The sequence below is a fragment of the Mercenaria mercenaria genome, chromosome 10, assembly GCF_021730395.1.
Source record: "Mercenaria mercenaria strain notata chromosome 10, MADL_Memer_1, whole genome shotgun sequence".
In the NCBI taxonomy this organism is placed as follows: domain Eukaryota; kingdom Metazoa; phylum Mollusca; class Bivalvia; order Venerida; family Veneridae; genus Mercenaria; species Mercenaria mercenaria.
This window is the reverse complement of record NC_069370.1, coordinates 1,099,934-1,124,115: the sequence shown is the minus strand read 5'-3', so window position 1 is coordinate 1,124,115 and position 24,182 is coordinate 1,099,934. Positions and strand designations below refer to the sequence as shown.

Below are 24,182 nucleotides of genomic sequence, written 5' to 3'. Positions count from 1 at the left end.
AAACTAAATTAAAGGCATAGGCCTAAATTTCCTTTATTAGATCTACCAACCCTTCAATACAACTACTATTTCTCTCAGATTGAATTTCCGTTCAGACTGCTGCTTTGAAGCATAATAATCTAGTCAAGATATATGGTAAACTGTTTTAGTTTAAAATAAGCAGCTCGAAAACAGGCTATCTTTTAGCAGGCTAGATCTTAATCTACGTTTATTTCTTCGAGATCATCAACGTCTTTTTTTTTCTTTTTTTTCAGGTATCATTTTGAGAGTTGATGTCATTATGTCGTAGGCGGAAGTTTCAATTACCCTTAGGCACCCTCACCAGTGTCCAGTTATGTCACGTGACTGGTCAGTTATCGGAACAATTAACTAACCGAACTATGTAGGGGTGGTAGGTTATATAAACTGTACAAGTTCACCGATGTATAAGTCATATTTTATCTCTTTTGTTAAAACAGCATAGATAATGTAATCTCTATTGTACTATGTCAAACAATTTGTGTAACATTTAAATATGTTGCCCTAATGAACTGTTATCTATTTAGCTACTCCATATTTTTAGAATGGGTCAGACCTATTGCGCATTCTGAAATCAACAAGCCGTAATGACGTAATGGCTATCTCTTAATCCACATCGTGTTTGTTTACTTTTTTACTCAAAAGCAACAAAAAATGGCTGATGGAACATTTTGTGAATACACTGGACAGATGGATAATGCCTTGATGTCGCAGATGTCAGGATATGGAGGCCGGGGGAGCTCAGAAAACTTAGGTAAATATTGTTTATGTGGTTCATGTGCTTTCGACCTCTGCCCTCCGAACGTTGCCATTTCGCTCGTAACACCTAGACCGTTATATAATAGTTTGTAACACTTTCTTGGCGACTGAATTGTTCTATAATCATGCTGAAGTCGCGCTAAAATTGCATTAAAGTTGTGTAAGAATTTTGAGCGATATTAGTAAATAGTGAGTGGTAGGGTATAAAGAAAAACGCTGTGGAAAGTTGTTGTAAATTGATTTCTCGGAGGCCATATTTGTTTGACCACTCCATGATGGTCAGTGCGCGCTGACCCGTAACTTGACCCAGCTTGTTTATTGTATTTATGAATGAGAGATATACTATGTCAAAGAAGTATAAATACTGTACATATATTCTATAGCTCTTTGACTTATTGTAGGTGAAAAAATTAATTACAATATACTCCTGACCATTTATCATAAACATGTGACTTATGATAGGAGTGTATTTTTTTTTTAACAATCAATTTTTTTGGACAATCCCATCAGATCTTAGTCACAACATTATGAACATGATGATAATACTGAGTGAATAAAAAAAAGCAAGGGACAATCCCATGACACTTTCAGATGCAGATCCAGGATTTTGAGTTTCTATGGGAATTTGGGGACAAGAGTGACCGCTTGGATTTTTTAAGATATCTGACATGTATTGATCGTGATTATTTGACATAAAGTTGTTTTTTGAAATAATAAAATTATGCAAAAAATGCAATCAGACCAACATAATAGATAACACTGAAGTTTTGCTAGGGAAGTGGGTCACAAAATTTCTGTCCAAATTGTCACAATTTTTTTCGGACAAAAATGTATATTATGCAAGCCAGAGTAGGGGATCTATCACACTGGGTCAGCCCTTGATTTTATGGTACCATATGAATCTCTGTCAATATGAAGTAATGTTGGTCTGCTTAAATTTTGTGATGTTATATTATACAGGTGCAACTTTTTCAACTTTGGACAAAGGCTGTCCAGAGCTTTTCTAATAGCACGTTTCGTGTATTGAAATTATATCAAACTAATAACAAATATCCAATACTTAATAAGTCTCTAGCATCAGATTCCCAATAGTTAATTAATCTCAACAGCATACTGCATAGTGGCAACAGACATTACATTTACTTACTACAGCTAGTAGACTTTCAGAATGTCACATCATGTCTCCATACAGCACACAGTCTTTAAGGTTTTGATAATACTTGTTTTACAAGATACTGACAATGTTAAATTGTTTAAGAAATTAACATAATTTCTTAAAAAATATTACATTATATTTATTTAGTAACATTTATATTTTGTAATATAATTAACTGTGACTGTGAGGAAGTGTCAACAAATGGAACTAACAGAGTGTCACACCTGTCATTACACAAAATGTCACAAACACAGTATAAACTATATACCACTGGAAAACTTTTGAGCATTAACCAACAAAAAATATTTACTTGTATTCAACATATTTTATTGCTAATTATAAACAAGTGTTTATTTGATATATGTTCACAAAGATATACTAGTTTATCAGCAGGTTGGATTGTGGACTTTTATTTTTGTCCATTGTGATATCTTTTATACAGCATTCCATTGCTCACATGTCATACTTTAAGGTATCAAATAATCTTTAATTATAGGAATGGTTTAAATTGCCCTTGTAAAGGTCAGAATGATGATCATTTAAGGGTCAGAAGGTCAGTCACAATGTCAGTACTGACCATTGTACTTGACCAGGGAGGCTGTGAGATAATCATAGAAAAATGAAATCAAAGCTACTCTTAGTCATTTGATTTAGAAAAAAATTAAACCTGCCAGGGACAAGTCTTAAGTAAATTGAAGAAGAATCCGAATCAATCCCCCCCCCCCCCACCCCTCAACTTTAAACACACACTCACAAATCTGCACCCTTCTACATAATTTGACCAAGACAGACAGCAACACCCCTTAGATTTTTTCATTAACGTCTATTTCCACTTCATTCCATGTATAAAACTTTTAAATTATTTTTTTTTTATAATTATTATATTATTAAAACTTGTTATTATTTCATCTTTTTAATCTTTTTTTAGCTCACCTGAGCAATGCTCAGGTGAGTTTTTCTGATCGCTCGATGTCCGGCGTCTGTCGTCTGTCTGTCGTCTGTCGTCTGTCTGTCGTCTGTCTGTCAACATTTAGCTTGTGTATGCGATAGAGGCTGTATTTTTCAACTGATCTTCATGAAACTTGGTCAGAATGATTACCTTGATGAAATCTAGGCCGAGTTCGAAAATGAGTCATCTGGGGTCAAAAACTAGGTCACTAGGTCAAATCAAAGAAAATCCTTGTGTATGCGATAGAGGCTGTATTTTTCAATTGATCTTCATGAATTTTGGTCAGAATGATAACCTTGATGAAATCTAGGCCGAGTTTGAAAATGGGTCATCTCGGGTCAAAAACTAGGTCACTAGGTCAAATCAAAGAAAAACCTTGTGTATGCGATAGAGGCTGTATTTTTCAACTGATCTTCATGAATATTGGTCAGAATGATTGCCTTGATAAAATCTAGGCCGAGTTCGAAAATGGGTCATCTCGGGTCAAAAACTAGGTCACTAGGTCAAATCAAAGAAAAACCTTGTGTATGCGATAGAGGCTGTATTTTTCAATTATTCTTCATGAATATTGGTCAGAATGATAATCTTGATGAAATCTAGGCCGAGTTTGAAAAAGGGTCATCTCGGTTTAAAACTAGGTCACTAGGTCAAATCAAAGGAAAAACCTTGTGTATGCGATAGAGGCTGTACTTTTCAATTGATCTTCAGAATATTGGTCAGAATGATTGCCTTGATGAAATCTAGGCCGAGTTCGAAAATGGGTCATCTCGGGTCAAAAACTAGGTCACTAGGTCAAATCAAAGAAAAACCTTGTGTATGCGATAGAGGCGGTATTTTTCAATTGATCTTCATGAATTTTGGTCAGAATGACTACCTTGATGAAATCTAGGCCGAGTTCGAAAATGGGTCATCTCGGGTCAAAAACTAGGTCACTAGGTCAAATCAAGGAAAAACCTTGTGTATGCGATAGAGGCTGTATTTTTCAACTGATCTTCATGAAATTTAGCCAGAATGATACCTTGATAAAAATCTAGGCCGAGTTTGAAAATGGTCATCTTGGGTCAAAAACTAGGTCACTAGGTCAAATCGAAGAAAAACATTGTGTATGCAATAGAGGATGTAGTTTTCAATTGATCTTCATGAAATTTGGTCAGAGTGATTGCCTTGATGAAATCTAGGTCGAATTTGAATATGGGTTATCTGAGGTCAAAAACTAGGTCACTAGGTCAAATTAAAGAAAAATCTTGTGTATGCGATAGAGACTGTTTTTTTCAATTGATTTTATATGAAATTTGGTCAGGATGATTGCCTTAATGAATCTAGGTCGAATTTGAATATGGGTCATCTGAGGTCAAAAACTAGGTCACTTGGTCAAATCAAAGAAAAAACTTGTGTATGTGATAGAGGCTGTATTTTTCAATTGATCTTTATGAATTTTGGTCAGAATGATTGCCTTGATAAAATCTAGGTCGAGTTTGAACATGGGTCATCTAGGGTCAAAAACTAGGTCATATCTAAGAAAATGCTTGTTTTTTATCGCAAGAGACCAATTTTTTGGTCCAATCTTAATGAAAATTGGTCAGAATATTTGTTTCCATGAAATCACTAGGTCAAACATGTTTTACACTGTTATGGTGTGTTTCTTAGGTGAGCGACCTAGGGCCATCTTGGCCCTCTTGTTTTAATTTTTGTTCAACAAAAGCAATTTGGATCTTCAAAGAAAAGAAAAAAAAAAATTTAAATTAAGAAAAAATCCTTTATAATTGGATAGATTTAAAACAGCGCAAATCTTAAGTTTGTAAAATACCCGTACAACAAATAATTAATTAATTTTAGTACAATGTAACATGGTGAAAATTGTATTGTTTTAAAGGTTACTGACACAATTTAGTATTTGATAAGAAAAAAAATATCTTGAACAAAACTAATTGTTGGCTCCGAAACCCCTGGTTAAATAGATATATATACTTCTTCAAAAAAAATGATAATTGATGAAAAAATGATAATTTATTGTTTGATTTTCAATATTCCATGGTGATATGAAATAATTTTTGTAACAATCCCTTTCCATAACAGTGATTTAGTGCAAGTTGTGAATAATTTGTGTCCATTTCCTGTATATAGAATAAAAAAGCAGAGGGATGCAGGGGTAGGGCAAATACCTGTTGGTCAGACTTGACCAGTACAATGTGTACTACTTGGGCAGAAATTACAATTATTTGGTCAATACCTGAAATACTTTCGCACTTATTCACTCTGTCCGCTGGTCACTCTGTCCTGGTCACTTTGTCCGCTGGTATAAAAAGGCTCAGTGGGATTTTCAATATAAGAGGATTGGTTTATAATAATGGGTAATAATATAACATTTGGCACATTACACCATAAAAGTCATTTTCCCTCAGCTGCTACTGAAAATATTTTGGTAATTAAATTCAGGGGCTCTCGAAGGGACTTATGGTATAATTCTTTTACTGATATAATTTTTACAGTAAAATTACATGGTCATTTAAACGTTACCATGATTTACAAAAAAAGAATCATTTGGTACACTATTTATTAGGAGTTTCATGTAATATTGTATTGATTATGGACTGCTAAGTTTTTTCAGTGACCAGGCTTGAGACTCAATTTTTTTTGAGCCACTTTAAGTCTTTCATTGTAAAATTACCTTACTTGAAATTGGATGTTCCTGCCTCATTTTAATAGTCATTATTATGGAAATTTTTGGAACCACTTTCATGAACTTGTTGAAAATGGCTGACAGCTCTCAAATGATAGAATGACCCAGGCTGGCTTTCTGCGTTTAATCTATCAATGGTGTTTAAACATTTGAAAATTCAGATATATTTTCAACGATTGGAGTTACACTGTTAAATTACAATGAACAAATAAAATTCTTGTTTATTTTATCTCTAAAAGTCAAAATCCCAACATTACATCTTTAGTACACTGCTGTAATACTAAAGTTACATAATGGTTTGATATCACTCGGGGGGGGGGGGGGGGGGGGGGGGGGGGTGTGGGGGGGGGGGACCACTACATCAAACATGATAAAAGTGATAAAACATATGAAAAAAATTGAACCACTCTAACTATTCTTTAGCAAATAACTCAGGTGGAAAATGGCACAAATGGCCAAGGTGACAAATGGCTCAGGTAACATTATGGCAGAGTAATCCCTGATATTGTTTAAACAATAGGAATAAATGATAATTGTGTGTATTGCAGGGGATGGGCACAGTCAGCAGAGTAAAGCTGGACCTGGATTCTACACGGAACAGTTCCCATCCAGCATGTCTTCAGCAATGATGGAGAGTCTAGTCATGTCAAGTATGGCATCTGGTAACCATAGCAACCAGGAGGCTCTCATAGCAAGTATGATGAGCCAAGCAGCGGCAGCTTCCAGTGCTTATGAAAGTGCAGTCAATTTCGCTCTAAAACCAGAGAAAGGTCTTCCACCAACTCCGCCCGGTAAGCTTTAAACTTGTCAGTCTGCTTATGGGAGCAAACATTGATAAAATTCAATGAAATTGTAAGGATGCCAATGAAATTGTGTTCAAGTTACTTGTACTTGTAGTTTGAAATGGGGAATATGTATTTGAAGATATATCGACAGAACATACCACTTATACATGTACTTATATGTTACAAATTTTAGTGTGAAAATTGTGGGGTTCTGTAAAAAAAAAAATCAGTAATACATCTGGTTGATATGGTTCGGTTGGTTCAACTTTGCTGCTATCTCTATGAATAAAGTTGAAACAACTTGTTTGTCTTATTGATGTGATGTGAAGTGTGCACCTTTGACCTAAAAATAGTCATGGTAAACTCAAGATAAAAAGGTCAAGCAGGGATCTATGTGTACTTTCAACTCAGTTCAAATGTTCATCTTCATGTCATTGTCATAACTTGGTCTAAAGAGTCAATCTTCTCTCTTTATCTTTGCAAAAACAAGTTGAATTTTAAGAAATAGTATATGTATAGCATGATGAAATTTTAGCCCTTACCTTGCTAATTTCTATAATGAACTATTAACTTTTATTAGTTTTAAAAGGGGTGCTTACCAAAAATATACTGACTGAATGGCGAACAGTGCAGATATTGATCCATGCAGTCTGATCATGATCTGCACTGCTTGCAAAGGCAGAATCAGTCATGTCCAGCATTATAAGGGTTAATATAATTTTATGTGAATATATGACTGATGAATTATTTCACGAAGGCATAGCCCAAGTGAATTATTGTATCTGGTGTATGACCGATTCGAATGAAATATGGTTATGCTATATGCTGTTTCAATTGCTATAATTATGTCTCCTAGACAAAAAAAGCTGCTGTAATAGCCAAGCAAGTTATCTTAGCACACATAGAAGGATGATTGATTCCGAATGATCTTTTTTGTAAAATATAAGATAAGTTCTAACACGACCAGCAAATAACCTACATACATGTAGAGCAAATTCTATCTCGGGTTATTCTGCAATAAACCACTCGCGTGCAATGACGTCATCCGATCCAGGTGCGTAGCACGGTCATAAAAAGTAGTTACCACTTTTTCTAACACTGTTGATACTAGTATGTCGTGTTAGAATCGAAACAATAAGTTCCCAAGTATTATTTATCATAGAATAACCTACGGCCTTCGTGATATATTCTTACGCATAAGAACTCAAAACTCGGGTTATTTTACGATAAACCATGTTTGGGAACTTATTGTTTCTTATATATAGTAGTGCCCTGTTTCGATGTCTGTAGCTCTAAATTATATGTCAACATGATATTGGAGTTGCTGTGTTTTAATGAAATTAAAAGGATAAATTTTTCATGAGAATTTGATATCTTTACAGAAATGCATTTTAATACATGAAAATAATACCATGAAACCATTACTAAAGTGAAGTTACCAATCACACGAATTTTTCCAAAAGTACAGGAGTGTTTATATAATTATGTTAACCCCAAGCAAACTCTGCACCGTATTTTAGTGATATATTTCTAAATGAATGTAAATATTTAAATTATTTGTATTACCAAAATTGCTACAATTCTATAACAGGTAGCCCAAATGATCCAAAAGGTATACAAGCAAATTCTACGCAACATGCTGGTTACCATAGCAACATGCATCCCGCATCAATGGTGGGCATGCCGTCGTCTTTCAACCATAATCTGTTAGCAAAACCTGTACCAATGAGAAGACTGTCAGAGAAAAGGATAGCTCAAGCTCGCGCGAGTATTGGAGGAGTTTCCTCGGAGCCGCCAGGAATGATTGAGCATGAAACTCGTAAGAAAACAGCTTTAGTTTGTCAAGATTACCAGTTTACTCTGCTAAATTTCTAAAATGGACTGGTCCATCATTCAATTTGGGCAGTACCAGTTATTATTCGAAGGGGTGTTCATTGAAAATTCACTGACTGAATAGCGAACAGTGCAGACACTTCAGTAAATTTTTATTGAACAATGGGTCACCCCTTCCAGTAATAAACAGTATTGCCCATATTGAATGATGGATCAGTCCATTTTAGAAATTTAGCAGGCTAAAGGTTAAACAAATATTACAGGTGCTGCCAATATTTAGGTCTTTGAGTATTTTTGAAGTGTGAGATAAGACATGAGTAGTGGCAAATAGGTACAGGTGACAAAGTTTATATAAGTGGTCTTTGTGAATGTAGTCAGTTATATCAGGTGTCACAGTCTGTGTTATAACCTTTAGTAAGTTTACATAAATAGAAAAAAATGTTTTTACTTTTGGTAGTGAATAGGTAAGACCTTGTCATATTTAGTAATAGAAAGATAAGTAAGACATGTCCTCTACACTACGTTCATGTATTGATGGCATGTATATTTAAGCTATAGAAGTCGAGTAGACAGTAATTTTTAGCTCGACTTTTCGAAGAAAATTTAGAGCTATTGCACTCACCCCGGCGTCGGTGTCGCTGTTGGTTAAAGTTTTTGATAAAGTCAAATATCTCTGTTACTATCAAAGCTATTGACTTGAAACTTAAAATAGGTATTTACTATCAAAGTCTACACCAGGAGAAACAATCCCCATAACTCTGGTTTGAATTTTGACAGAATTATGCCCCTTTTTAGCTCACCTGTCACAAAGTGACAAGGTGAGCTTTTGTGATCGCGCGGTGTCCGTCGTCCGTGCGTCCGTCCGTAAACTTTTGCTTGTGACCACTCTAGAGGTCACATTTTTCATGGGATCTTTATGAAAGTTGGTCAGAATGTTCATCTTGATGATATCTAGGTCAAGTTCGAAACTGGGTCACGTGCCGTCAAAAACTAGGTCAGTAGGTCTAAAAATAGAAAAACCTTGTGACCTCTCTAGAGGCCATAATTTTTAATGGATCTTCATGAAAATTGGTCAGAATGTTCATCTTGATGATATCTAGGTCAAGTTCGAAACTGGGTCACGTGCGGTCAAAAACTAGGTCAGTAGGTCTAAAAATAGAAAAACCTTGTGACCTCTCTAGAGGCCATATATTTCACAAGATCTTCATGAAAGTTGGTCAGAACGTTCACCTTGATGATATCTAGGTCAAGTTCGAAACTGGGTCACGTGCCTTCAAAAACTAGGTCAGTAGGTCAAATAATAGAAAAACCTTGTGACCTCTTTAAAGGCCATATTTTTCATGGGATCTGTATGAAAGTTGGTCTGAATGTTCATCTTGATGATTTCTAGGTCAAGTTCGAAACTGGGTCACGTGCCATCAAAAACTAGGTCAGTAGGTCTAAAAATAGAAAATCCTGGTGACCTTTCTAGAGGCCATATATTTCACAAGATCTTCATGAAAATTGTCAGAATGTTCACCTTGATGATATCTAGGTCAGGTTCGAAACTGGGTCACGTGCCATCAAAAACTAGGTCAGTAGGTCAAATAATAGGAAAACCTTGTGACCTCTCTAAAGGCCCATTTTTCATGGGATCTGTGTGAAAGTTGGTCTGAATGGTCATCTTGATGATATCTAGGTCAAGTTCGAAACTGGGTCACGTGCGGTTAAAAACTAGGTCAGTAGGTCTAAAAATAGAAAAACCTTGTGACCTCTCTAGAGGCCATATATTTCATGAAATCTTTATGAAAATTTGTCAGAATGTTCACCTTGATGATATCTAAGTCAAGTTCGAAAGTGGGTCACGTGCCATCAAAAACTAGGTCAGTAGGTCAAATAATAGAGAAACCTTGTGACCTAACTAGAGGCCATATTTTCCATGGGATCTGTATGAAAGTTGGTCTGAATGTTCATCTTGATGATATCTAGGTCAAATTTGAAAGTGGGTCACGTGCCGTCAAAAACTAGGTCAGTAGGTCAAATAATAGAAAAACCTTGTGACCTTTCTAAAGGCCATATTTTTCAATGGATCTTCATGAAAGTTGGTCTGAATGTTCATCTTGATGATATCTAGGTCAAATTCGAAACAGGGTCATGTGCGGTCAAAAACTAGGTCAGTAGGTCTAAAAATAGAAAAACCTTGTGACCTCTCTAGAGGCCATACTTGTGAATGGATATTCATAAAAATTGGTCAGAATGTTCACCTTGATGATATCTAAGTCAAGTTCGAAAGTGGGTCACGTGCCTTCAAAAAGTAGGTCAGTAGGTCAAATAATGAAAAAAACGTTGTGACCTCTCTAAAGGCCATATTTTTCATGGGATCTGTATGAAAGTTGGTCTGAATGTTTATCTTGATGATATCTAGGTCAAGTTTGAAACTGGGTCAACTGCGATCAAAAACTAGGTCAGTAGGTCTTGAAATAGAAAAACCTTGTGACCTCTCTAGAGGCCATACCCTTGAATGGATCTTCATGAAAATTGGTCAGAATGTTCACCTTGATGATATCTAGGTCAAGTTTGAAACCGGGTCACGTACCTTCGAAAACTAGGTCAATAGGTCAAATAATAGAAAAACCTTGTGACCTCTCTAGAGACCATATTTTTCAATGGATCTTCATGAAAATTGGTCAGAATTTTTATCTTTATAATATCTAGGTAAAGTTCAAAACTGGGTCACATGAGCTCAAAAACTAGGTCACTATGTCAAATAATAGAAAAAACGACATCATACTCAAAACTGGATCATGTGGGAAGAGGTGAGCGATTCAGGACCATCATGGTCCTCTTGTTAACTTAGAATTTATGGTTAAAGTTTTTGATAAAGTCAAATAGTTGTTACTGTCAAAGCTATTGACTTGAAATTTAAAATACTTATTTACCATTAAAATCTACACCAGAAGAGACAATCCCCATAACTCTGATGGAATTTTGACAGAATTATGCCCCTTTTTAACTTAGAATTTTTTGTTAAAATTTTTGATAAAGTCAAATATCTCTGTTACTATTAAAGCTTTTGACTTGAAACTCAAATTAGTTATTTACTATCAAAGTCTACACCAGGAGACACAATTTCCATAACTCTGATTTGAATTTTGACAGAATTATGCCCCTTTTTAACTTAGAATTTTTATGCCCCCGGCATCTACTGATGTGGGAGGCATATAGTGATCGTCCTGTCCGTTTGTTCGTTTGTCCGTCCGTATGAGGTTAACCAAATGGGACCGTTTTGTCTAGCATCAAAACCCCTAACTAGAATGACTTGATACTAATGCAGATGTAACCTGTGACCATTCCTCATCATCAGACATCACCTGACCTCAGTTTGACTGTGACCTTGATCTTATTTTGGACTTAGGTTGCTTTATATGGGCCACCTCTTCGTTAACCAAATGGGACCATTTCATCTAGCATCAATACCGCTTACAAGAATGAATTGATACTAATACAGATGTAACCTGTGACCATTCCTCATCTTCAAACATCACCTGACCTCAGTTTGACCTTGACCTTGACCTCATTTTGGACTTAAGTTGGTTTATATGGGCCATCTCTTGGTTACCAAATGAGACTGTTTTGTCTAGCATTAATACCGCTTACAAGAATGAATTGATACTAATACAGATGTAACCTGTGACCATTCCTCATCTTCAAACATCACCTGACCTCAGTTTGACCTTGACCTCGTTTTGGACTTAGGTTGCTATGTATCGACAAGGATGCCACCGGGGGCATCAAGCGTTTATTGAACGCAGCTCCTTGTTTGTTAAAATTTTTGATAAAGTCAAATATCTCTGTTACTATTAAAGCTTTTGACTTGAAACTCAAAATAGTTATTTTCTATCAAAGACTACACCAGGAGACACAATTCCCATAACTCTGATTTTAATTTTGACAGAATTATGTCCCTTTTTAACTTGGATTTTTTTTACTGGCAAAGCTCTAATTCAGAGTCAAGCACTGAGAAATGTCGAGCGCGCTGTCTTACGGACAGCTCTTGTTATGGGATATCATTTCTATTCTTATAACATTATGCAGTTTCATTTTTTGGTCATTTATGTAATGCATATGCAAACTTGGCTTTCCGTAACTACCTGGGAATTAGAAATTGCATTCCAAGAATAATCGTCCATTAAAATAACAGACTTTTATCACCATCCATCACTTTGTCCAGAATAGTTACTTTTCACCCCAACAACTAAGATATGTAATCAGGAACAGTCATTATGAAGCTTAAGTTAAATTATAAATTGTCTCCCTTGAAACCAAAATTTTACAACTTGAAGATCATGCATGATTCTTTTCACAGTTACAAAGAATAAGGTACAATGTGACATAGAGGATATAAATTTTGTTCGTTTCAGTATACGATTGAAATATCTTTCATGAGTAAACACCAGAAATGTAATATTTGTTACCCCCGACAACAAAGTTGTAAGGGGGGGTATACTGGTTTCAGGTTGTCTGTCTGTCTGTCTGTCCGTCTGTCTGTCTGTCCGTAGACGCAATCTTGTGCGCACCGTCTCTCCTTATCCCCTTGACAGAATTGAATGAAACTTCACACAAGTGATCAGTACCAACAGTAGTTGTGCATGGGGCATGTTAGGTTCTTTTAGAAAAAAAATTTGCAGAGTTATGGAACTTTGTTTTTTTGTTACTATACTATATACATAGACACAGTCTTGTGCGCACCATCTCTCCTCATCCCCTTGACACAATTTAATGAAACTTCACACAAGTGATCAGTACCAACAGTAGTTGTGCATGGGGCATGTTAGGTTCTTTTAGAAAAAAAAATTGCAGAGTTATGGGACTTTGTTTTTTTGTTACTATACTATATACATAGACACAATCTTGTGCGCACCATCTCTCCTCATCCCCTTGACAATATTTAATGAAACTTTACACAAGTGATCAGTAACAACAGTAGTTGTGCATGGGGCATGTTAGATTATTTCAGAAAAAAAATTTGCAGAGTTATGGGACTTTGTTTTGTTTGTTACTATACTATATACATAGACACAATCTTGTGCACACCATCTCTCCTCATCCCCTTGACACAATTTAATGAAACTTCACACAAGTGATCAGTAACAACAGTAGTTGTGCATGGGGCATGTTAGGTTCTTTCAGCGACAAAAATTGCAGAGTTATGGGACTTTGTTTCTTGTTAACATACTATGTACATACAGTCTGCATATGCAGTCTTGTGCGTGCCTAATCTACCAAACCCTTGCACACAATTTAATGAAACTTCACACAAGTGATCAGTACCAACCCTAGTTGTGCATGGTGCATGTTACATTCTTTTAGATAAATATTCTGCGTAGTTATGGGACTTTGTTTTTTTGTTACTAAACTGTATACATACAGTCTATATACATACAGTCCACATAATTATGCAATCTTGTGTGCGTCAAATTGCAATGTACTGTGTCAGTGCATGCGGGGGGTACATTCATCACCTTTAGTGATAGCTCTAGTTTCATGAGTGATCATGTAAGATATGTAGTCCAACAAATTGGATGTGATCTTAGGAAATATTGAGTTATTTTTATTTTTATGGGCAATATCTCAACTCGCGTCAAACCCTTGAAAGGCCAAAAAACAGGAGGAAATTTTGGTTGAAATTGTCATCGCTGCCGATTTGGGTTTGAATGCATATTTTGTTGCGAATATGAGATAAATTCAAACAAAACTTGCATGTATCAAAAGGGGATTCAGTTGTAAAAATTATCAAATATTTTCCAAAATTAAGAAGTTTCTGCTGATTTAAACCTATGTATGTTCTGTACACGATAAACGTTTACCTCATCAACGCAAATTTATGCCCAAGCGGTAAAACCAGTAACTTTACATGATGGTGTACTGTGATTTATCCTCATTATTTTGGTCCTTCGAAGATTTGACAGTAAGATTCCGTCACAAATATAAAACAATCTTTCCTGTCAAATTATTTTGACTACTAAGATATGGTTACGGTACATGTTAAACAAATTTACTATTATTGTATGTTTTGACTAAATTTACCCATTTTATAGTTTTTTACCAGTCCAGTTAAAATATATTTGATATTATTCACTGTTAAAACATGGGATGCATTTCACTCTAACATTTTAATAATTTCACTGCAAAGCATGATATAAAAAAAACTTGAGAGTTTTTAACTAAATGGGAAAAAATGTTTTTTAGCTGCTCTTAGATTATTGTAATTCTTAAGATTGTTAACAAGTAAGATTAAAGTTTATAAATCAGTTATATCATTTTGCCTTACATGGCATTAAGTCATGAGTTTCCAAATGACAAAAAGGTACAAAAAAGGGAAAGAACTCTTTCTTCAATGGTGCTTAACTTGGGAGATTTTCTTAAATGCAGTAAAAAAATTGTATATACAAAATAATTAAATACTGTAGGTGATAATCAGCTAAGTACTCAATAATCAATTGACCATGTGGCTAATATTGACCACTGTGTATTGATTGTAAGCTGCTATTTCCCTGAGGGGTTCCCCACACGTAAGACGTGATTGGTCATATAATATTGCGTAATCTTATGCATACTATCGCAGGTATATTCAATTAAATCTGTCTGGGTTTTTACCTATTTCACCCTGACTTCATAAAGTTACAATCTTTTATGGGTTTAAAAAAAAAATAGTCCAGGAATAATTTGATTTAATTTGGAAATATTTCAGTGGATTGATGAATTAAATAAAAAGGGAAATAATAAACAGTAAATAATAAATTGTGTTGAATGTAGAGAACAACAGAAAAATATGGAACTTTCTTACTGAATTTGTGTTAATATATATCTATAAAAAGACATATTATAAGTTACAAATTGTATGTAAGAGAAAAACTGCATTATTTGAATGTAAACAAGTTAAATTGCACAAATCGAGGAAGACTAAAATGGGCGATATGATGGAAAGGTTCCTTGAATCTACACGGAATTATTATCAGCCGCAAAGCATGATGGGAAATTCAGCAGATTTTTCGTCTATTAGTCTTAGCAACAGCTCCTCATGTTTTACCAATCCATATGCCAGCTTGTATGGGGGTAATGGTTGCTTTTTGATTTAAGTGACTTTTGATAGTTGCAGGTTATGAATTTATAAATGGATTTATATTGTGTTTTGCCGAATAAATTCATAAATTAACAGCAAACAAATTGATGATGAGAAGTTTGATTTGCTTAACCTTTAGCATGCTAGATAAATTGTCGTCTGCTGGAAATGTCGTCTGCTAAAATTGTAAAGTTCATTCAATTTGCTCCAAAATTGGAAGAAATATTGTCAGAGTAGCAAACAGCTTGGAACCTGATCAGACGCCGATTTAATCGGCGTCTGATCTGGTTCCAAGCTGTTTGCAAAGGCTGTTAAATTCGCCTGCAGCAGGCTAAGGGTTAATTGAGCTGGACGACAATAAATTCATGTAATTTCACCTGTTTAAAAACCCTTATTATAACATTTAAAAAAAGCAGAATTAATCTGTTGTTATCAATTATCGTTTGCAATTTACTTAAATTATAACAGAAGGGTTGTGGTTTCACACAGGTGTTTCATCTTATATAAATCCCTATGCATTAATGAATGTCTTCTGAAACCTTTTTGATAAATTCAGTTGAGTTGATCCCTGCATGTGAGTCTGCATATTTAATTCTTCATAATTTTGGATATTCAGAAATATTTTGAATGTTTATGACTTAATTTTTGTGGTCCCCAAATTTTGGGGGGAGCATTTAGAGTTGCTCTTGTCAGTCTGTCCATCCGTCATCCGAATTCGACCCAGAGTCATCAAAGCTCAAAGGACTGTTGTTCAGCACGGAAAGTTGTGCACCAGGGGTTTTAATTTGGATCTCACACAGCCAGTCCGAGTTATGTGCTGGACTTAGTCAAAAATATGCATAAAAAGATTGTGTCGCATGTATCTCAAAAAGTATTCAGGGCCCACACTGGGCTGAAAAAAGTTGGAGCCACCTTTTTTCTCGGGAACGGTAGGGAGGGTGCTGGAGAGGTTTCCCTTCCCGCGGCGCGTTGAAAATTTTTGTTACTTCCCATAAGCAAATGGTGATATTCTAGCTATATAGGGGGACTTTTGAATGAAAGTGGGTATACCTCTACAGCAAGTTTTGTATGTTAAAATGTTGTTGGATGTTTGAAGCAACCTGTCTGAAATATTTTTCCATTACAGCTTCTTTTTGTTGTGGGCCTACTATGTAAATGCATGGCCCGGGGGCTGTTTTTTTGGTGCTCTGTGCTTCCGAGAAATCTACCCTGATACAGGATTACATTTCAAATCCATTCCTAACTTTTAAAGACATTCAAAAAACTTGGCAAACACCTTTACTAATTACTTACTAAGATCACAGACACGGGTCCAGTGTATTTTTTTTTTTTTATTAATACAAAAAAACAACCTTTTTTCACACAAATATGCTTTCTGTATGTTAGTCAAATGAAAAAAAAAATGATGACAAAAATCCAGTCATCGTGTCGTGTATGATATTGTGACCGGATTTTTTGTCATCATTTTTTTTTTCATTTGACTAACATATAAAAAGTATATTTGTGTGAAAAAAAAAAGGATTTTTATATTAAACAAAAAATACACTGGACCTGTGACTAAGATACTGTCTGACGGTGGCGACAACGTTAAAAAATTCATCAAACCATTCATTATTTTGCCGATTTATTTATTAATTATTTGATCCATGGAAATTAAAGGCATCACTCATTTAATCTGCCGTAATGACAACAAAATAAAAAGATTATTTTAACCCGATAATCGGTTGCTAATTGATTGCAAATTGCATCTTCTCGTGTGTCAAGATGTTTATTACACATTGTTATATGTAAAGTAAACGCAGACTGGGTAGTACTATCCCGAAATAAGTTAATTTTATCAGCTAAAATTATCGGAACCAGTCAACTGTTTTTTTAACATAATTTCTCGGAGGTTACGATTTAGAACGTCTGAAACAAAATGGCGGTCCAAATTATGAACATTTTTTCATTTTCGCCACTCGCGATTTTTCTTCGCCACTTTCATCGCAGATTCGCCAAATGGCTCGAGTGGCGAACGACAGCGTGGGCCCTGGTATTTGATCTAGGTTATGAAAAATGATAGATGTGAAGTTGTGCCCCTGAATTTTGTTTCAGATTTCTATTAGTCAGATTAGAGTTATGGCCATTGATAGTCAAAAATATGCATAAATGGGAAACATGTTTGTGTCGCATGTCTCTCAAAAAGTATTCGACTTAGAGTCATAAAACTTTAGGGGATTATTATATAGCTTGTGAAGTTGTGCACTTGGTGTTCTGTTTAAGATTTCACTCAACCAGACTGGAGTTATGGTCATTGGCTTAGAGAAAAATAAATATATATAGATATAGTGCTTAAAAGTTTGTGTTTTAAATATCTTAAAAATCTTCACATGAATCCGTGGGTAAAAACCCCTTTTCTAGAAATATAAAAAGTTTTTATATTTTAACTTCATTTGTGTTCGAACAGGTAAGACTTAAGACTTTGAGTGCTTTGATTATTTATGGGGCCTCTATGACATTCTCATTTGGTTTTATGAACTGTTTTAGTTTTTTTCCAAAATATTTTTGAAAAAAAAGACAAATTTATGTCTTCAATGATGATTATTTCTTTCAATTTGACATATATAATTTTTGATTGAATTAAATTTATTGATATGCATAACTTTATGCAATATTTGCACAACATGAGACAACACTGTCTAGAAGCTTTTGTTAGGTACTCTGATATAGTCTTCTACCCAGACTGGTTATGCAACTTAGAATAAACAATCATTATTACCAAGAAGCTTGTATTGAATAAATCATGGTTATACAGAAGCAATAGGAAAACATAACCTATTGTGACTGGTTATCTGGAGATGGATAATTTCTCAACAAATATTGGCAAATTAGATTGTTATGGGGGTTATTCAGTACATTTTTTCAACCATATAAACTTGGTTATACAGTGTGTAGAAATCATTAAAAATATAGAGGATATATGTTTGTTTCAATGTAAGATAAAAATATTTTTCACCACAAATGAACACTAGTTGCAATATTTGCACAAGTGGCATAGCAACCAATGTGAGAATGATATGGTGTTCATGGGTGAATGGTATTTTGATCTTACATATAAAACCAACAAAATTTCTTTTTATTTCATGTTTTGACTAAATTTACCCTGTTATAGTTTCTTGCCAGTGAAAATATATTTGTCAATTATATTTTTCACTGTGAAAATACCACATATATTTCACTCTAATGTTCAATAATTCACTGAAAAACATGTATTAACATATATTTTGATATTTGTCATTTTACCCTAAGTAAGTTGTTTTGTTGGGAGAAGTTCTGCCACTTCTTACAACCTCCTTTACTATGAAGTAAATTCTCTTTCTAGTTCCAGATCCAGTTACAAATCCAACCCTTGCACGTGCATTAGCTGCTGTCAATCAAGGTCAGAAACGACCACGTAGTGAAAAGAAAGCAATACCAGATGATGCAAAAGATGACAAATATTTCGAACGGCGTAAAAGAAACAACAATGCTGCTAAAAAGTCCAGAGATGCAAGAAAAGCCAGAGAGGATGAAATTGCCATTCGAGCAAGTTTCCTCGAAAAAGAAAATGCCATTTTACGCGCGCAAGTTACAACGTTACGAGAAGAAGCCAATTCATTACGACAATTATTGTTACAAAAAAGGGCTTCGAGACATTAGCCAAGAATATTTTACTCAAAATTTATAGAAGTACATAGACATATGAGCTGCGCCATGAGAAAACCAACATAGTGCATCCGCACAGCATGGATCCTGCCAGTCTGGTCTGGATCCATGCTGGTCGCAAAGCCACTATGTTGGTTTTCTCATGGCGCGGCTCAGTTATTGTTAATTTCGCAATTGTAATCAATGACCTTTGTCATTTAACCTTTTCAAGGTCATGTTATCATTTCAAAGGTTAACGAGTACCAGTAGCAACAGGTTGCTACAGTGATAATGTTTTATTGATTTTTTCTTGTTGATATGTTAATGTTTTTTTGTGCTATTTCACGTTTCTGTTGACAATTTACCTTAATCATTTTATCACTCAAGTTTTACTCAGGGATACATTGTATATCATTTTAAATATTAGTCCTCAGGAGGTAGTGTAAGATGTTTCAAACACCAGAGTCCAAGATTATGAAGCTGAATTTGGCAGGCAGTCCAAAACTTCGAGCGTTTGATTGGTAGATTACAAGCACAATCTTTGAAGCTAACCAATCACAAAGTTGCTCTCTGAGACTGTTTTTAAAACCTCAGTACATAATCTTAGACCACATTAAGATTTTTGTCTTCCCAGCTGGGAGAGACATTTTATTTTGTCTTAAGTTAAATTATCACGCCATCCTCTTCATTTCAATTTTACTACACCAAATATCATAAAAGAAACTTATGCTTAGTTTTGAATAACTTGTAGACAAAATATATACATGTAGAGGAAACATTCATGTATTTTTACAAAAATTGAGCATGTTAAAATAAATTGATCTCATTTTCATTGTTATTTGGCTTAGGGTAAAATATTTGATAGAAAAACCAAATTTGATTACCGTATTTACTCGTCTATAAGATGATCCTTCTATAAGACGGGGTCCTTCAATTACTTCAAAATTGGCAGCATTTTACAGATTCTTAAAAATTTTATAGACACTTAAGATGAATGACATTGACTCGCTTGTTAGATGAGGCAACTCATTAAATGTAATTTTTAAGTAGAAAAAAATTGTCTTATATGCGAGTAAATACAGTATTATACAAAAATAGGTTGTATATGTACCTTTATTCTGTAGTGCTAAAGTAAAAACCGACAAACACAAGTGGCACCAAATTTGTCAGTGATGGTTGCAAGTTGAAATTATTACACCAGTTGTATATTTACTCAGGAAGATTGTTCAGGTTCTGTCCATATGCATATTGTCAGGCTGCTTTTCAAATACCTCATCTTAAATTTTTCACGGGTACGTAAAGTATTATACAGTCAAGTTTGTTATTTGCTCACGAGTATTTTTAGATACAAACATTATTCCCAAGTGCCTCAGAATATACTCTATATAGAGGTACTGAATTATACCGGTCAATATGTGTGTTCATGATAATTATATTATAGAAAATATCCAGGGATTTGGATGAATTTGTTACTTTGATACTCAAAAAGCCATTGAAAATTGTTATGACTGTTAGATATGCTTGTTTCATTGTGAGTGTTAATGTTTTTTTTCACATCATATATCAACCAAGTATACCCTTCTACATATACCTGAATACCATATTAAAAGAGAGGTAGCGATTTTTAGAATTCCATTTGGTTAGATGCTTCTAAAGTACAGAAGATTTTTGAAAATACTCAAAAATTGTAATCTGTTGGATAATCTAAATCTTTAAAATTGACATTTTATGATTATTTAAGTAAAATAGTATTCCGTTCCAAAATTTAAAAAATATGAAGAATTGCAAAGAGATCATTTAGCAATGTCTCATTTGGCTAGGTTACCATTTTGATATTTCAGTTTTAAATAGATGGTTATACTTTTGATGCTGAAAAAGTTCTATTCTTCAGCATTTTTGTAATGACCATTTTTCAACAGTTTATAGTTCATTTCGCATCCTCGCAGACCAGTCCAGTTATCTGTTTAAAAAATGTTCATAATGATATTTACGTAGTTTTGTAAATAGTAGTATAAGATGTGTGGAAATCCTTAAAAAACAAATGTGCAATTTTCCATTTGCATATTTGTGTCCAATTTATATATGTACATGTATATGCATAATTGTGTGTATTAATGAGAGTCACTAGATGGCTGAAGTAAATATCAGCTTTACTAAGTGTGTGACAGCCGTAATCCATGATATAGAAATTATATACAAACATACTGAAATATGTAAGAATTTCTACAGTAATTCCTATGAATGTTGTATATTATATAAATTATTAATTAAGAACTGGTTACATCACTTTCATTAAATGGACCACAGGGAACGGTGGTTAAGGTGTTAGCCGCTCAACTTAGAGTTGGTGGGTTTGAGCCCCATTGGGGTCAGAACCACACAATCTCTTTTGACATTAGAACTGGTTTTTCAAGGTAGCAGACTCGATAATGGTTCAAATAAGCTTGAAGCTTTAATTACAATATATACCAGTAAGTATGAACTAAAGGAACCATTTAAAACCTGTAATTTGAAGTCATGATCCTTTCTCAAGATCAAATTGAAAATGTCAGAACTGCAAGTTAACTTTAAATTTTTATTGACCAGTTATAAAAAAAGCTCATATATAGTGTGTTTATCATTTTGAGCTGTTCCATGGAAGACCGTATTTAAGATTTTAAGTCTGTATCATTAATTTATAACTGATATGCCACAAAAATATCCGAAAAATGACCACACCGTCAGTGCTACATTGATACTGATTAACTCACTGACATTTATTTTGCAACGCAAAATATTTGAATTTTTTCATTAAAAATTGCATTGGTTTTCCCATAGGCTAGGCAACATGGATTTTATGTTAGAGATTAAATTTTTGTGTGTGATTTACCTAAGTGCCAGTATATATTAATGTTTTAAAACCGGTGAAAGTTAATTTTGTGTGTAATTATGTATTTGATAACTGGGAATAATCAAGTTATTTGTTTTCATGATTTTCATAAAAAGTGTTTAATCATTCATGTTTTAATGAACAGTAAATCATACAAATTCTATGCATGGTTATGGCTTTAAATTACATTTAAAAATACAGCTGTATGAAAGTTTCTGAATATATGATACAGAGTTTTGAATGAGTCATTTGCTTTGTTGCAAAACCATGGTGATTCTAAGAGTTTAACAAACTCATTGGCAAGACCCAGTAAAATATCTGTATAATATATATTGTTTGATGGCTTGATAACTCAAACGTATTTTGCCGGTCCCATCAAGTTAGAACGAACGAGGTTTGACTGTACATCATGCAAAATTCAGCTGTGTAATATCATTTGACTGCGGATGAATGTGAACTTAATCTTGCAATTTTGTTTTAAATATTGTCCGATAATTACATTATTATATACAATACCAAATGTAGTTTGATTGTTTCAAGTGAATGTTGGTTGAAAAATGTTGGCTAGTATTGGTAATGCAGGTTTGTTTATGTTTCTGTCAAATATGGCCAAACTGTAGAGTGTTGTTTATGTATTTGTTTGGTCACTTAACAGGCACACTTAATTGGGTTGATTCAAATTTGTGACACAGTCAATCACAAAATGGTTTTAGAAATTATGCTAATACGGGGAAATTAAATGATTAAAAATGATATCCAGTCTAGCTATAGTTGTTCTATTTTATGAACTTTTGCAAAAATGTCGTTTAGATAATTTATAGTTGGTGAAATAATTAATATAGTGTTTCTGATGTGCTATACAGATTTTTGATCAGTGTTGTTGTTGCTAAAAAGTTTGACACAAACTTGAAATAGTTTTTCCCATTGACATAAGGATCATTATGACTGTGATAAGAAAAGGAAAACACCTCAAGACTTGTAAAAGTTTTTTGAAAAAAAAATAAAATCAAAAACATGAAAAAACGCTGTCCAAGATAAAATCTGTAGTTGTAAATAAATAAAGAACACAGTGTGGTCCAGGGAGTTACAGAGATTTCCATTTAAATGGCACACTTCATCACCAGTGCAAACGGTAAACTCTACGTTTGAAAATTGTTTTTTTGATATATGCAAGAATAGTGTATATGTGAATATATGATTAAAATTTTATATTCCATTTATTAACATCATCAAATGTTTACACATTATTTATGTTCAAAAACTCTTGCAATTAGCGAAACTATCTACAGTCAAACTTTGTTGGCTTGATCTGGAATTATTCGAACTCCACCCTTTGCTCAAATTCATTGGGTTACATCAAAATCCCAATATAATGTATTTTGTTTGATGTCTCGAAATACCGATAACTCAAACAAATTTTGCTGGTTCTGTTGAGTTTAAGCGAACAAAGTTTGACTATATATGTTTCTTTAGTACCAGTAACAGTATTATGCTTTCAACAGCTCAGGGAAAGACTTGTATACAAATTACATTATTTTACTCTAAAACATATATTTAATAGTACTATGCAGCACTATTTTATTGTGTCATACTGTCTGTTATAGATTTAGTGGCATAAATACTTTGTTATACTCGTACTATGTTGATTTTACACTAAGGAAATGCTGTTCAACCGATATTTTTCAAAACAGTGAAATTTGATGTTTAACCATTAGCCTGTTGGCAATAAGTGATTCTGCCTTTGCGTCCAGTGCAGACAAAGGTCTGCGCTGATCTCTATCTGGTCAGTAAATTTTCAGTGAATGCCCCTTCCAATAATAAATGGTATTGCCCAAACTGAATGATAGACCAGTCCATTTTAGAAATTTAGCAGGCTGAAGTAGATAAATCTGGAAACTGCTGATATTTTGTTTTTATTTGATGTGTTACCTCATTTTATTATGTTTAAAATGTGTATGCTAAATAATACATACTTAAAAGAGTAATTTTGTTGTTGTTTATAGAAACATTATTTTATTTTTAGAAAAACAAGTTTTCTGTATTTTAGATATAGTTGAATTTATCAAAGACAAACATGTCAAAGCTTCAAGTTCACAATTCCCGAGTCACTCCATTGCCATTGGTTATTGTAAGGATCGAGCTCAAAATGGGCCAGTTGAAAGATTGAATTTGAGAATTTAGACAAGGACAGGCAGTTTGGTCTTGTTTCAGTATTGATACAAGGAAATGTCCACCAGTATTGTCTTTCTGTCACCCCCGCATCTAAGAGAAGACAGTTGCCATTCATTATTGTCTTGTCAACCTGACAGCTAATAGAAGAATTGATGCCCACCATTATTGTCTATCAAACTTAAAGCTAAGAGAGGAA

General features: G+C 34.1%; 1 protein-coding gene across 1 annotated transcript; it reads left to right on the top strand.

Annotated features, from left to right (window-relative positions):
• The first annotated feature begins 638 nt into the window (after positions 1-638).
• LOC123559942 (hepatic leukemia factor-like) lies at positions 639-23,799 on the top strand. The gene is made up of 4 exons (XM_045352115.2): positions 639-772; positions 6,111-6,353; positions 7,939-8,166; positions 18,644-23,799. Exons 1-4 carry the CDS (start codon positions 673-675, stop codon positions 18,958-18,960), a joined length of 888 nt encoding a protein of 295 aa, XP_045208050.2. The 5' UTR covers positions 639-672; the 3' UTR covers positions 18,961-23,799.
• The last annotated feature ends 383 nt before the right edge of the window (positions 23,800-24,182 follow it).

Bases quoted from the DNA above. Each gene is read 5' to 3' on its own strand.
- LOC123559942 (XM_045352115.2), top strand. From the start codon at position 673: ATGGCTGATGGAACATTTTGTGAATACACTGGACAGATGGATAATGCC. The intron at 6,354-7,938 runs GTAAGCTTTAAA...ATTCTATAACAG, and splicing joins TCTTCCACCAACTCCGCCCG to GTAGCCCAAATGATCCAAAA. The intron at 8,167-18,643 runs GTAAGAAAACAG...TTCTCTTTCTAG, and splicing joins AATGATTGAGCATGAAACTC to TTCCAGATCCAGTTACAAAT.